This window comes from Taurulus bubalis, assembly GCF_910589615.1.
Source record: "Taurulus bubalis genome assembly, chromosome: 17".
Lineage (NCBI taxonomy): Eukaryota > Metazoa > Chordata > Actinopteri > Perciformes > Cottidae > Taurulus > Taurulus bubalis.
Genome location: NC_136605.1, coordinates 15,324,838 through 15,338,625, shown reverse-complemented (window position 1 = coordinate 15,338,625; position 13,788 = coordinate 15,324,838). Strand labels below are relative to the sequence as shown.

Sequence of the window (13,788 nt, the reverse complement as noted above, 5' to 3'; positions counted from 1 at the left end):
ACTCAGCAAGTCAGCACATGACCCAGGAGATCATAAGATAATGAGTCATCAAAACTGTTGCCGACTCAGCTTTGAGAAAATAATAATCAAAAAGGTTCCTCTAAAGAGTCCAGAGCCAATATTAAACAACAAACAGGCACTGGATTATGACACAATGCAGGTTGGGGGGTGTGTGTGTTTGGCCCCATTCACACAAACTCATGTCTTCACATGTGTAAGCAAGGCAATGTCTTTCTTATCAATTATGAAAAGCTGTAAGAATTAAGGGATTTTTCAGATGATTTCATTCAAAAGGAGTTATAATCATTTACAAGTATGGCACTGTAATAGTATTCCATGTACAAACACCAAGTCATCCATTATCTGTGAGAGATAAATCCACTGAAATGAGCTCGAGCACCAAGGTCAGAGTTTTGTCTGTCCCCCAATGAGCCTACAGCTTATTAAAACAAAGTCAAGAGGAGTAAACTATATGTGCATGCACGTCCAATGCGTTATACTCAGGTAAGACCACTTCATACAGCATTTGGCTTAATATGCAAACTGAACTCAGTTTGTTAAAATTATGGCCGTGTTCAACATGTTAAAAAAAGATGAGCAGCGTACTGAACGAATGAATGCGTGTGTCTGTACACATTGGATCACATCCTGTTGAAGCACAACAAGACTTCATACAGCTGCTCATGATTAGCCAACAAATCAATCTAAAACACAGAGCATGTCATACAGGGCCGTGCACTTTATAAGAGTCGCCACATTCTTAATCCTCTGTGTGAGGATGAATCAGCGAACACTTGTGCGCACAGAGACACAAACACACTGAGCCCAGAGGCAAGTAGATCTGAAACGTCACATGAGCCCTCTGGCAAAAGTCTAATTGGCCAAATGGGACGCATAAAAACACACCGTCATCGTCCCACCGGATACTGGGCTGATAAAAGCAGTAAAAGTAAACAACAGAGGAATAGTCTGAAAACTTCCTCAGTTTCCCCTTCAAAAAAAAATACTAAATATTAAAAATAGAGGGGGGAATAAACAGGCCTGAATCTGTACTGTGTGTAGTTGTTGAGGAAATGGAAAGTAAATTGTAGTTTTGGACAAGTCATCAAATCAGTGTGGTCTGCCAACTCCCAAATGACTGGAGGTTAAAGTGGGCTTTTGTTACAGGAAAACACACTCTTTCTTGCATTTTTCCATTTTTCTCCCTCTTCCCTTCTGCCCACTAAACCTCCTCCTCTCTTTATCGCTCCCTCTCCAGCTCCTATCTGTTCATTGTTTCTTCTCAAGCTTCTTTCAAGCAACGCCTCCCTCTTTCCACATGCATGGCTGAGCAGAAAGGTGGTAATATGAGCCAAATGTGGCTGAAATTGAGACTTAATCCTCTCACTTTTCCTTGCTTATTTTCCCTTCTACTGACACAAGCCCACATTTTAGGTATTTAGCATGCATATTTGCCGAGTGATTCACCAATACCTAAGAAACTATAGGAAAGAAATAGCCTCAGCCAAAGGCAGATATAAATTAAATCCCTTGCTGTCTGCAAAGGAAGTGCAGTGGATAGAGAGGAAGAGAGACAGACACACACACACGCAGCATAAAAAGTGGAAATTGGAAGCTTTCTATTTTTATGTTGAATGTTTTATGACCTCCACATTTGGAATGTATCACCTCCCAGCCGCCTACGCCTGGATACTACTCAACCAGTGTGAGCAACCCATGAGCACAGCTGTCTCCAGATAACAGTTCTCCACACACAAACACACACGCGTGCGCACACGCACAAAACACAAGCTTTTCTGATAGGATAATGGTTGGGGAAGGAAACGCACAAACAACCTGAAAGAAAAGAGATTTAAAAGCCACCGCATACACAAATAAAACATGCATATTTTGCCACAAAATAAGCTCACACTCTATTACAGTCTCCTTGTGAATAAACACAATGAAAATATAAAGCATGCCGCTGAAATTGTAATATAACCCTTGCACCTGCAGTTCTACTAACCAACGATGAAAACAAGACTGAAAGCTTAGAGGCCTGCTAATGGTCCCTAGAGGCTGCAATTTATTACACTGATTAAATAAACATACTGACAATTTAGGTATTCATAGAACATTGCCAGCAATTCAGCAAAAAGAAAATACTGAGTTTGTCCTGAGGGTGGCGCTAAAAGGAAGGTCATGGGGTGAACTTAAATATTAGATTTCAGCAATAGTGCCACCTCTGCACTGCTTAGATTTTGGGTCGATTTAATGTTCATTTATCTAATGTAAAAGATGAAAAATAAGTATAGCAGTGAGGTAAAAGTTATTATGCTACAAAAGTCAAGCAAACAATGATCAGACAAAATAAATGAAACACAGACCGAAACAAGGACAAAAAGATCAGTAACGAACAAACTTGCCGAGTAGCAAGCATCTTAATATTAACCAATTAATGCACCTACTGCATATACAACACACACACAAAAACTGTAAAATGCAAGTGTTAGGTAATCTGAATTCATAGCGATTTTAACCAGCGGCTGATTCCTGTTGAAGTGAGCTGGGCGATTCAGTTGCTGGCCGGCTATTTCTTATTAAATGCTGCCCTGGGATTCTCATCATCACCCTGCCTGACCTACATTCACAGTTGGTCTAGACAAGTCTTGCATAGCCAGATCTATCACCGCAGCACTGTGTCAGCGCTATACAAAAGGCCTGGCCTCCACACATTATTCTGGTATGGGGGGGTGGAAAGCTTGTATTTCTTTTCTTTAAACCAATCACAATCTGAGCACAGGATGGAGATACGAAGCCCCTGCAAAATAGATAGCGGAGATAACAGAAAGGGAGGAGAATGCCGGATGAAATAGGCTGGCTTATTCATTTAAAAAAAGTGTCTGACAGCGATCCCACAGTGATTCTGTGTACCTTCGCATCCGGAAGCATTCAAAGGGGCTTTTGTACAGTCCTGTCTTTACCCGTTGATGCCGATTTGAAGTCTAAAAATGCAAATAGTTTATTTAAGTTCTTCGTGACACTGATTTGCATGGAACTGGATTTCCCGTCATGAGTCCTGATGATGCAGGATGACAATCGGCAAAACTGTCCCATCAACGAGTTACCAGTCAGTCTGTATAATTTCATGTTTACTTCTCCTGCGTCATTACCAGACCAGAACTCATATGCAATGATTTTTTTCTCTTGGTCCCGATCTAAATGAACTGAACTACAGGTGTGAAATCGCTCACTAACATATGGGTGGTATGGGTTTAACAAGCTAAATGCATCCTTGAGCCGACCACTTCAACATGTAGCTTACAGTTGGCAGCTATTTCACACACAAGCGTTAGTTTAGAAAACATGCTGAATGAGCAGGTACTCACTCTCTGCTGGTCGGGCTGTGGGTGGCTCTGAGACCGGTGACTGCATCCTCTCCACCCTTGGCTCAGTCAGAGAAGGCAGGGGAGCACTTGGTGCAGGAGGCGGGTGGTTGTTGTTGCTGTTGTTCTCCAATGCACTGCTTGGCACCAGACCATCCGGCTGCCTGAAGACCGGCATCTCTGGCCTCCTTGAGGCCCCCTCAACTGGGCTGATGATCGGGCACGGGGGCTCTGCTCTTCTCTGAGGGGGATCAGGGATCCTTGAGATTGGGGCTGAGGACAGCTGGGCGTCCATCCTCTTGGGAGGGGCGGGAGGCTCATGGGGCCGTGTCACACTGATCTCTGCCCGCCTGTTTGTGGAGCTAGAGATGGAAGTGGAGGTGCTGTCCAGTGGAGTACTCCGATTGCTCAAACTGACCTCGGGGCGCTTGAGACCAAAGCGGGCAATCCCAGCACTGGGTGAGTTGTCAATCTGCTTAGAGGAAACCTCAATGGACATCTCTGTGCGGCGGGATGAGCCTGTGTCGGGGTTACGACCCCCTGATAACTCAATGCGCCTCATGCCGGGCTTTGGGGAGCGTGGATTGGAGGACTCGGAGGGGGAGGATCTGGAAGAGGAGTAGTCGGAGTTGCGGGAGCTCAGGTCGTAGCTCCGCTGGCTGGATGTGGAGGAGGTGGATGAGCGGAGCGGGTTGGTGTTCCGACGAGACAGTGGGGAAGAGTGCGCGGATGAATCCGTCTCCTCCACCTCAAACGACCGCTTCAGCGCTGGAAAACACAGAAGATTCGTGGTGAGACAAGAAACAGAAGGACCTTTTAGCCCATACGGATGCTGGTGCTGGCTTGAGTTGCAGCACCAGCATGATATTTTACTGTAGTCATTAATAATGCATTTTACAATTTTTATGCAAAAAAAAAAAAAAAAAAAAAAAAATCAAAAAATACATGATCAACAAGTCAGAAACAGGAGGGCCTGAAGTAGTGAAGAAGTTGCAAAACACAAGTGCAGCAACTCACACCAGAAGCAGCACCAAATGTGCATTTATTTGATCAGAGAAAGAAGGGAATACATACATCTGCTGCCAAAAACAATATGTTGACTTATTTGTTGTGTGGGAGCACTGAAATCCAATGCAACTGAAGATGACAACCAGTGTGCACCACAAAAGGGAGCAATAACACATCATTAACACATGACATTAGTAAGTAATTGCTCCGTTCAAACGGAGAGGGCGGCCTCAGACATTGAACTACAAACACACTTTACTACAACGAGCACGATGAATATGGTGGCAAGTCAGGGGAAAACGCAGTTTCTGTCGCGTCACACATTGTTGCCGCCAATAAATCGCCCAAAAATAAACTGAATTGAATTTTGGTAATCTTACCGGATTTGACACGCTTCACATAGCCCGACAGCATGGCGCTTGCAATGTCTAATTCACTCGGGAGAAGAATATTCGTCTAATTGAACTAAGAAGGTTTTTAACAATAATGTCAGGTGCAAACACAAATATAACACAGAACGAGAAGGTCTTTTTTTAAATCCTCCGGCTAAAGTTGATGTAATTACACGGACACCTTTGCTTGATATGTGACGTTACCAGACACCTCGCACACCTGTTGATATCACGACATCAAACTGACCACGCCTCCTCGCGAGCGCTCTAATGTATTGACCGCGTGACCCCTGAGCCACATAACTGTTTAATTTACGAGGGAACCAACCAAACAATTTCTGACTGAATAAGACACAATGTTCCTGTGTTTTTGAGACCGCGTATCTGTTCGGTTCATATTTAACTACTGCAAAACAAATGCATGAATATATGAGGCCAAAAAGACTGGTTTGATTGGGGACTTCTGTTTTTGATGCAAATGTACATGACAAAAAAGCATATTCTGTCTTTGTAGCTAACATGTTTTGTTTACTTTTCTGTACTATTTGGCTTTGTGTGTGATTAGTTCACAGTACTATTAAATGAGTCCTGCTTTGAGGACTACATTTGAAAATAAAACCTTTATTTCTTTTTTTTTAAATAATTATATTGCTTTTAAGTGATAGCACCAACACATTTATTTCATAGTAAACATTTGATCAAAACCATTCCCCCACTAACTCCCTCCATATAAATGTAAGGTGCCAATATTCCAACACCAGCCTTTTGTTTTAGTTGTTATTGAGGTTTGATAAAAGCCTTTTTCTCGGGCAATAATAAGCTCCATAGTCAGATGTGAGGTTGACACCAGGCTCACCTCAGCTCCGCCCGCAGTACGGAGCAGCTACAAACCCTGGAGCAACACAGCCTCTGTCCCAGATAAACATCGGAGCCTGCGCAGGCGTCTGGCCTGCTTCAAGGCTGACGGGCCAAGCACCAGCATGGGACAAGACCCTCCTCTTGGAACTCACTGTTTTCACATCCTGAGCATGTTTTAGCAGGCTTTTGTGTCCGATATCAGGGGCTGAGAGGCAGGCAGCTGATGGCTGAAAGCATCCACTGGGTGCAAACACTGGCTTCAACAGCGTACTGAGTAATCAATAAACATGTATTGCACTTCGTCCTTTTGTATCTGTGTAATGTGTCCTCAAATGTTTTTTGTTGATTTGCGCCTCAGTAAATTCTCTTGAATACAGAATACAGTAAAAAAAAAAAAAAAATCCTGTATGTGGCAATTTTGGCACTTCTTTCTTACACCACCGAGTGACAAGAGGAAAAAATAGAAAGATAGGCGATGACAAATCTTTAGATCGTTTGCTTCTCCACCATCACAGATGTATGCGTCTCTGAAACTAAGCTCTTTGTGTTGCTCAGATGAAATAATATAATTTAATTTGAGAACAATGGCTTTGAAATTTTCCTGGAAGACAGGGCTGTCCTTGTCTTTGTGTGCTGTTCTTTAAGTAGAAGAAAATAAAACTATATGTAAAATTCACTAGATGCAGTGGTGAAGGCCTACAACATGGATAAGAATGTCTTGCCAATAAAGACAGGAAATGAACCACAAATGGTGCATCTAATTGACTGGAGCTATTTCTCCATCCAGCCTAGAATGAACATTGCATGCACGGTTCATGGTGTGTGATGCTCAGCTTATAAGGGCAAAAGCTTGAGCAGTGAAAGGCCATATAATATGCAAAAGCATATTCAAAGTGCCGCAGACCACTTCAATTTGTGTTTGACTATGATTTTGATATAATGACCTCTTTGCCTGGAATTGTGCTAACTGTGGTGTGTGTGTGTGTGTGTGTGTGTGTGTGTGTGTGTGTGTGTGTCTGCCTGCTCTGTGGTGACAGAAGAGCCGACACAGTGAAGCCCTCACAGACACAGTGGAGACAGAGGCCCTGTCAGATATGTTTCCATCTCTCTCTCTCTCTCTCTCTCTCTCTCTCTCTCTCTCTCTCTCTCAGTGTGTGTGTGTGTGTGTGTGTGTGTGTGTGTGTGTGCGTGTGTGTGCGTGTGTGTGTGTGTTTAAACACAGCTGTAGCATAAAGCAAACACAGCTAGGTCGTCCCTGGTTGAAGCCCTCTCTGCCTCTGTTGACGTCATAGCACACTCCATCCTGGGATCTGTGTGTGTGTGTGTGTGTGTGTGTGTGTGTGTGTGTGTGTGTGTGTGTGTGTGTGTGTGTGTGTGTGTGTGTGTGTGTGTGTGTGTGTGTGAAGGTAAATGGGGAGGTCACACATTAATATCTCTCTCTCCGTTACTTGCCTTTAAAAAAAAAAGCTGTACAAATGTGTGTTCGTTATCAAGGATAAAACCATTTGATGTCTGGAAGCTGCTGTATGCTGCTGCTCTTGAGGCGATAGCAGTGATCGCAGCCATTCCAACCAAGCTGAGATAGTACTAATGAGCACCAATGTGAACCAAATGTCAACATTAGCCCGCGCTCTCTCTCTCTCTCTCTCTCTCTCTCTCTCTCTCTCTCTCGTTGGCTCTGTCTGCTAGCTCCCCCTATCTCGCTTTACTTCTCATTTAACCTGGAATTGAAACCTCATTAATCTTGGACATTCTCAGTGATATACTGTAAACTTGCTTGTGGTCTAAACGGCCAAATAAGGAAGATATTGCAGCCAAGCATAATGTTTTTCAACTAACACTCATTGAAACATGATTGAACTGCCAAAAAAACACATGATGATGATGCCGTTCTCCAGTGTAGCATGTACTGGATGAGCACCACATGGACATTCTCTGTGCCTCTCTGAGCATGACAGATGAGCTGGACGGGTCAACGAGATGCACTGCCTTTGGTCTTCAGCTGTGGGGGGAAACTGAGTATTGTTACAGTATGAGGAAGGAATTATGTCAAATTGCAAACTAGACTTAATGTACTATCACAAGCAGCCCTCATACAACATGTAATACTCTGGTATACTGGGCGAAATCCGTTTTGATAATATTTCATGATCGTTTTTCAGCAATAGCCTCATTGTCATAATTTATAACTCTATGATTTCATTGTTACTGGCGGAGTTCAACATTAAAGCTAGCTTTAAATTGCATTAACATGCATAAGGGATACTCAGGAAATGAGGCACGCATGTAATACAACGTTATTGTTATTAATCTTTATTTCGATACAAGCCTCACGGTTTATTCCCTCGCCCACAACTATATCCGAGATCTATTAAGTTACTGCTAATGCAAATGCAACGTTTCCTGCTGCTGCTTCACATTAACAACATTTAACTGGCAAAACGCAGGATGATTTTAAATTGTGAAGCAGTCGCGAGGAAGCGTAATTAATTTGTCAGAGAGGGCTCTGCTGACCGTGACCATTTCCGGGACAATATTTGTGAGTAATGGAAAAAAATAAGCAACACTGGAGGACAATAAGCTGTGAGATAAAAAGCTGCAGCTGCAACTCCTCAACAAGGTGACCAGTCAGTTTGTTTGGCTGTCCTGTAAACAGATACACAAGCTCCCCTTCTGATGAAATAGATGCTCAATGAACCAATTTAGCTAGTTTTACTGTAGTTTACCACAGTCGCCTAAAAAGGCTCTTCAAGTCAAACTGTGACACTGGAATAACAGCATTTGGGCCTTAAATATATATATATTCTTTCCTGTAAGTGTCTGCCACAGTTGTCAAACATACTTTTACTTTTTTTAAAGTTTACTTTCCATTCCCGGCAGAAAAAAAAAGCTGTTCTACTCCATGTACAAAAGAAAACCTTTCAGCTATTTGTTTTTAGCCGTAGCATGGAGCCTGTTGTTAACTCTGGGGTCTGGCCTGGGGTTGGCATCGGTGCCGATCTCACTCTGCATGTCCAACAGTGAGAAAAACAGCAAGGAGTAGGTTGAAATTCCAACAAAGACCTGCAGTGTTCCCTTTACCTCAGAGTGACCCTTGGTTCTTCCCAGCAGCTCTGATGCTGTTGGCGTCACGAGCAGGAAACCTGTCCGAGCTGGTGAGTATAGAGCGTCTCCATAATGCTGATAAGGATGGAGGACGGCTATCATCGGCCTCTGTCAGGAGACACTTCCTCCCTCTAACACACAAGCTAAGTCTCTGAGGCTCCTCGTGGTGTTTTGACACAAGACTGAACTCACACTTTCACAGTTAATGGTCTGTTCTTTGTCAAAAAAATAAATATTTACACCAAAGCTTCTGAAAGTTCCTGAAAAAAAAAATAATCAAAAACCACAGCTAAGTGGCAGTTCTCATTTTGAAAGGCTTTTGAAATCCTACTATGATCCTCTGTCAAATCTGTCTCCGTCACCATAAAAGATTATTGTCCAAAGACAAAGTGGGTCCTCTAATTTAGAAGAGATTGTTAAAATTGTCCTGTATAGGATTCAAGAGCAATTAGTGAAAGCAGGAACCTGGAATGACAAGTTATTTTCAAATGTTTCAGGGTTAAATGTTTCATGTGGCCTCTTTATAAATGATAAAAGCCCTTTGATCCACTCCTCCACTGCCTACTCCGACATTTTCCCCAACCACAGAAATCAACTCCTGTGGAATTTCCTTTCACTGGACCAGTGAATGCCCTTAACATGCAGCAGAGAGAGACAGAGAGGAAGACAGGAAAATAAATGAGAGTAAAGACACTGGCAGCAGTGGCAGTGTGTGAGTTCCATTGCTAGAAAATAAATGAATACAAGCCAAATATCTGGTTAATATCTGTTCGATTAGATATTAAATCTAGCTTAATGTTTCACTATATATGATTAACTTGAGAGGAAAACACAAGAGGCTGCAGACAACAGACCTCTTTCAAGGAGCTGTTAAAAAAAATCAACATTGTATGAATGTGTGTGGGTTCATTCTGCTGAGCGGAAGACCCCGTGGCCCGGTCAATGATCTGAGTCAGTCTGTCACAGCTGAGGTCATCAACCTCATGGGCAACAAAATCTTGTCCTCTGTCTCCTTTAGCCTCTCACTGGCGTCATCAGCTCAGTGCATGACAGACTGAATTTCTAATGGTTAATAGACACACTGTTAAATGTCAAAACAACCTACTTTCATTCACAAATCAACTGAAAAGGTTACAGTAGCATTCGTGTGCACACGTGTAACATTCCCCTTTTCTGCAGTGCTTTTTCAGGAGCTCTAATATTTACAAACATATGCTGTGAATGTATTCCATGTACAACTTTCACTCATCCAAATGGAATACGATGACTGTGAGCAGTGAGGCTAGTCAGCATATTGATGGTGCGAAAGAGTCATGAGCAAGTACATCATGCACTTATATATTAAATTAAGAGAGCACAAACAATGCAGTCATAGAAAATGATCCAAAAATAAAGAGGCTTTCAGTCATAAACTGCTCACTGCATGTTAATAACACATTAATAAAGTAAAAACTAGAAAATCCCGTAACTGTAACCTGAATATTACCCAGCCAATGTATTTGCTTAACAACAGCAACTGTGTCCAAATTAATATAAAACAAAGTGTAACAGAAGTCCGATTGGCGAGCGCTCATAAAGTCAGTGAACTGACTCAGTATTACCCACAATACAACAGTATCTATCACGGGTTTGCTAACAGTAGCCACCATAAGCTACTTGTCATACCAGACCAAGTAAGGCAGCAGCAACAACGCCTCTGGTCGTACCGCATGAAGAAAGGGTGTGTTTTATTTAAAGTTGTGTTTTTGGAGTTTGATTCTGAGTGACATTTACTTGATTACGATATGGACTCACTGAAAAAAGTGGCATCATAATAATGACCATTTTAATATGAGTGAATATATTCACAACAATGCTTTTTGCATATTGCCTCAAAGGAGCAAAGTTTAATATTTTTAAAAGTAGTTTAATTTGATTAACTATTGTATAGTGTCTAATCTCATAATAGCAGAGTTTTTGCTTTTAGAATGTGTTAAGAGAAAAAGAAAAAGCCCATGACGAAGCTAATCTTTTACTGTAAGGCGAGAACTTTACTTTCTGACCCTGATTCTTATGAACTTGCTGAGGACTCGTGCTCCGCTGCATCTGTGCCACACAGGAACATACATCATGGTGCATTGTGGTGACACGAAGGTATTACCACCCACTCAGCCCAACAAGGGCAACACACACCATTGACAATCACAACAGTGACCCATTATGTCGGTGTTACACATGAGCGGGGGGCTGTCTAAAAGCATGACTTTCTCGCCCCTGATGCCTCTCTTTTCTGAATGTCACTTATCTTTCTGCTCTGCTGCGCAGTGTAAGCCAGCGGTTTAAAGACCTGAAGGGAAGGAGAGAGAATCACAATACATACCACAAGCAAACTGGTGTTGACAGAGGAGCAGCTCCGGACAAGTGCGGATGCGTTCCTAATGGCTATGTGTTTGTGAGAGACAGGAGACAGATAGTCAGATAGACAGACAGCTTGGGTGGGTGGGGTGGAGTGGGGGTGGGGAGGGTCGGCCTGTCAACCAACCCCCAACCACCCTCCCTCCTCGCATCCAACAGCAGCCAGGCCAAGGGGAGAGGAGCTGAGGATGGACGAGCTGCTGAGAGAGGAAAGAGGAAGCACAGCCGTTGGACGAAGAGGTGGAGGAGAAGGACGAGTGGGAGGAGAGGGATGACAGGGGGAATCTGTGGGCCAGGGGCAGAGAGATGAAAAGGAAGAGGAGAAGAGGGAAGAGAGGGGGGAGGTGTGCCAGGTGTTCCCCTCACAGCCGTATGGTCACTTGCTGTCTCCTGGGAGCTCAACGTATGGCCTCCCTGTCATGCAGGTTGCTCTTTCAGAGAGGCTGAATCTGAATGCACTGTTTTTCTCTCTTTGACACAACTCGAATACACACACACACACACACACACACACACACACACACACACACACACACACACACACACACACCCACAACAAACACACAAACATGCATCACAACAAAAGTGAAAGAGATGTAAAAAGCAACACTTTTAGCATGATTTCATGAGCTCCCTTTCAACAACACCACAGCTCACCGCTAGACGTCAACAAGACTTCAGCACTCAGTTTTTTTTCTTCCAGATCCGCTCGGTGCCAATCAAACATGTGGAAACCATCTATAGTGTCCTCATGGCGGGGTTAAAGAGTGCCTCGCTCCACGGAGTGACAAGAAGCAGAAGAAAAGTGGCGGAGCAGCAGAGCTCAAGACAGACAGAAACTAACCTTCAAAGTCTGATAGGATCCCTTCCAAGTGAGCGTTGACAGCGGAATCAGACATTTTGGGGAGCAAGTGAGTATGTGCGGGTGTGTATAATGCGAGAGAGAGGGAGCAGGGTTCCCTTTCCCCAGCAAGGAAAAGTCTTCTTGAGGCGCAGTCCCGCTTTTAAACAAATCCCAAATTAGGAGCCCATGCAAGAGAGAGAGAGAGAGAGAGGAGGGGAGGGGAAAAAAAAACAAAGTTGAGCAGCTCACTGATCCAAACCCTCTCTCTATCTCTCCTCTCTTTCTTAAAGCAGCAACTTATTTTTCTCTTCTCCTCCTTCTCAACTTCCAGAGCTTGGAATGAGCGACGATGACAACCCCCCACCCTCCCTCTCTCTCTCTCCCCAGCTCTCTGTCTTCCCTCCCCCCTTTTCTCCTTCCCTCCATACCTCCCTCCCCTTCTGCAGCCGTCCTCTCAGACTGGTTCCTTTCTGTGAAAGCTCTGATTTTTGACTGGGCTGGTCAAAGTATAAACATGGAACATTCGATCGCACTTCCTGTGGGCTCGATCTCATGACTAACACACCCTGGGCAACTGATGAAACACATAGAGACATACTCTGTCGATTTAGGCCAACATTGACATCCTCTAAGCACATCAATCAGCACACTTACTTCAAGTCACACAGAACAAAAACTCCATCCAAACACATGTTAACGTGGATGGAGTGAAAAGTCACAGTAGATAGATGAATAAATCCAGAGCGGAGACAGAATCATAGTATGGACTAATATGGTCAGGGCAAGCTCACGCAGGCGGGCAGAAGATCGCCTGACATGCTCAGTCGCTCTGGAGGCAGACATCAATAAATAAGTAGCCTAATGACTTAATGACCATGTGAATGAGGCTCTGTGTGTGTGTGTGAGTGTCGGGGCGGGGGGATGCCATTTTCTGTATGTGTGTATTGCTGCATTTGGATGTGTGCATGCATGTACAGTAGTTGTCAAATGAATGCCAATGTCAAGATTAGCTTGCTTTGGTAAAGAAGAAGATGATGCACAAGCAAATCCACTCCGACCAAAACATAACTGTTGGTGTCACTTCTATTCTCCCTCACATGCCATTAACAACCAAAGCTGCTGGTCTCTTTGCCAAAATGAACCAGTGAGTAGTGAGCGGACAGTAAGCACTAACATTAGAAGTGTGTGTGTGTGTGTGTGTGTGTGTGTGTGTGTGTGTGTGTGTGTGTTATGGCTGTAAAGCGACAGAAAAAATATAGTCGTTGTCCCATATGTCATTTATCATACAGCGTTTAGGACTTAAATGTTGCATGTCCGGCAAGCTTACTGCCAATGTGTTGCTTACACTGAAATAGAGGTTTGCGTTTTCTGTTGATTTAGGCATGTTTACCAATCATAAACACAGATGTGCGCGAGTCCACAAACACACACTAACATACAGATTTAAAAACAAATATGAGGCTTTACTGTACCAAAACCTGCAATCTGATCTTAATCTTACACCACATTTTCCAGCAGTTGAATCATGCAAAACATGTAACCCACAATATGTATTTGAATACTCTCTAATCGTCTCAAAATATTTCTGTCAAAAACTGGATCTGTGTCTGGAATATTTAAAAGCCAGGAACAGTTGAAACATTTCATGAAGCTGGGTGGGACACTTGTGGAGGGTAGTCTAAATAATCCAATTGGCTCATCCAGATAGTATTATCTATACAGTATTTGAGCATACTTCTTTCCTTGAGATATGAACCCCACAATATCTGACACTGCGTCACCTTCTCCAGCAGGGGTCAGCGTTACTCCTATAAATACAGCC

General features: G+C 43.3%; 1 protein-coding gene across 1 annotated transcript in view; it reads right to left on the bottom strand.

The window, feature by feature from the left end:
- LOC306749655 (septin-9-like) overlaps positions 1-13,788 on the bottom strand; it is a 77,306-nt gene that overhangs the window by 43,052 nt on the left and 20,466 nt on the right. Inside the window, exon 3 of the mRNA XM_079232969.1 lies at positions 3,369-4,133. Coding sequence (XP_079089095.1) covers positions 3,369-4,133 — 765 coding nt within the window. The remainder of the gene's footprint in view (positions 1-3,368; positions 4,134-13,788) is intronic.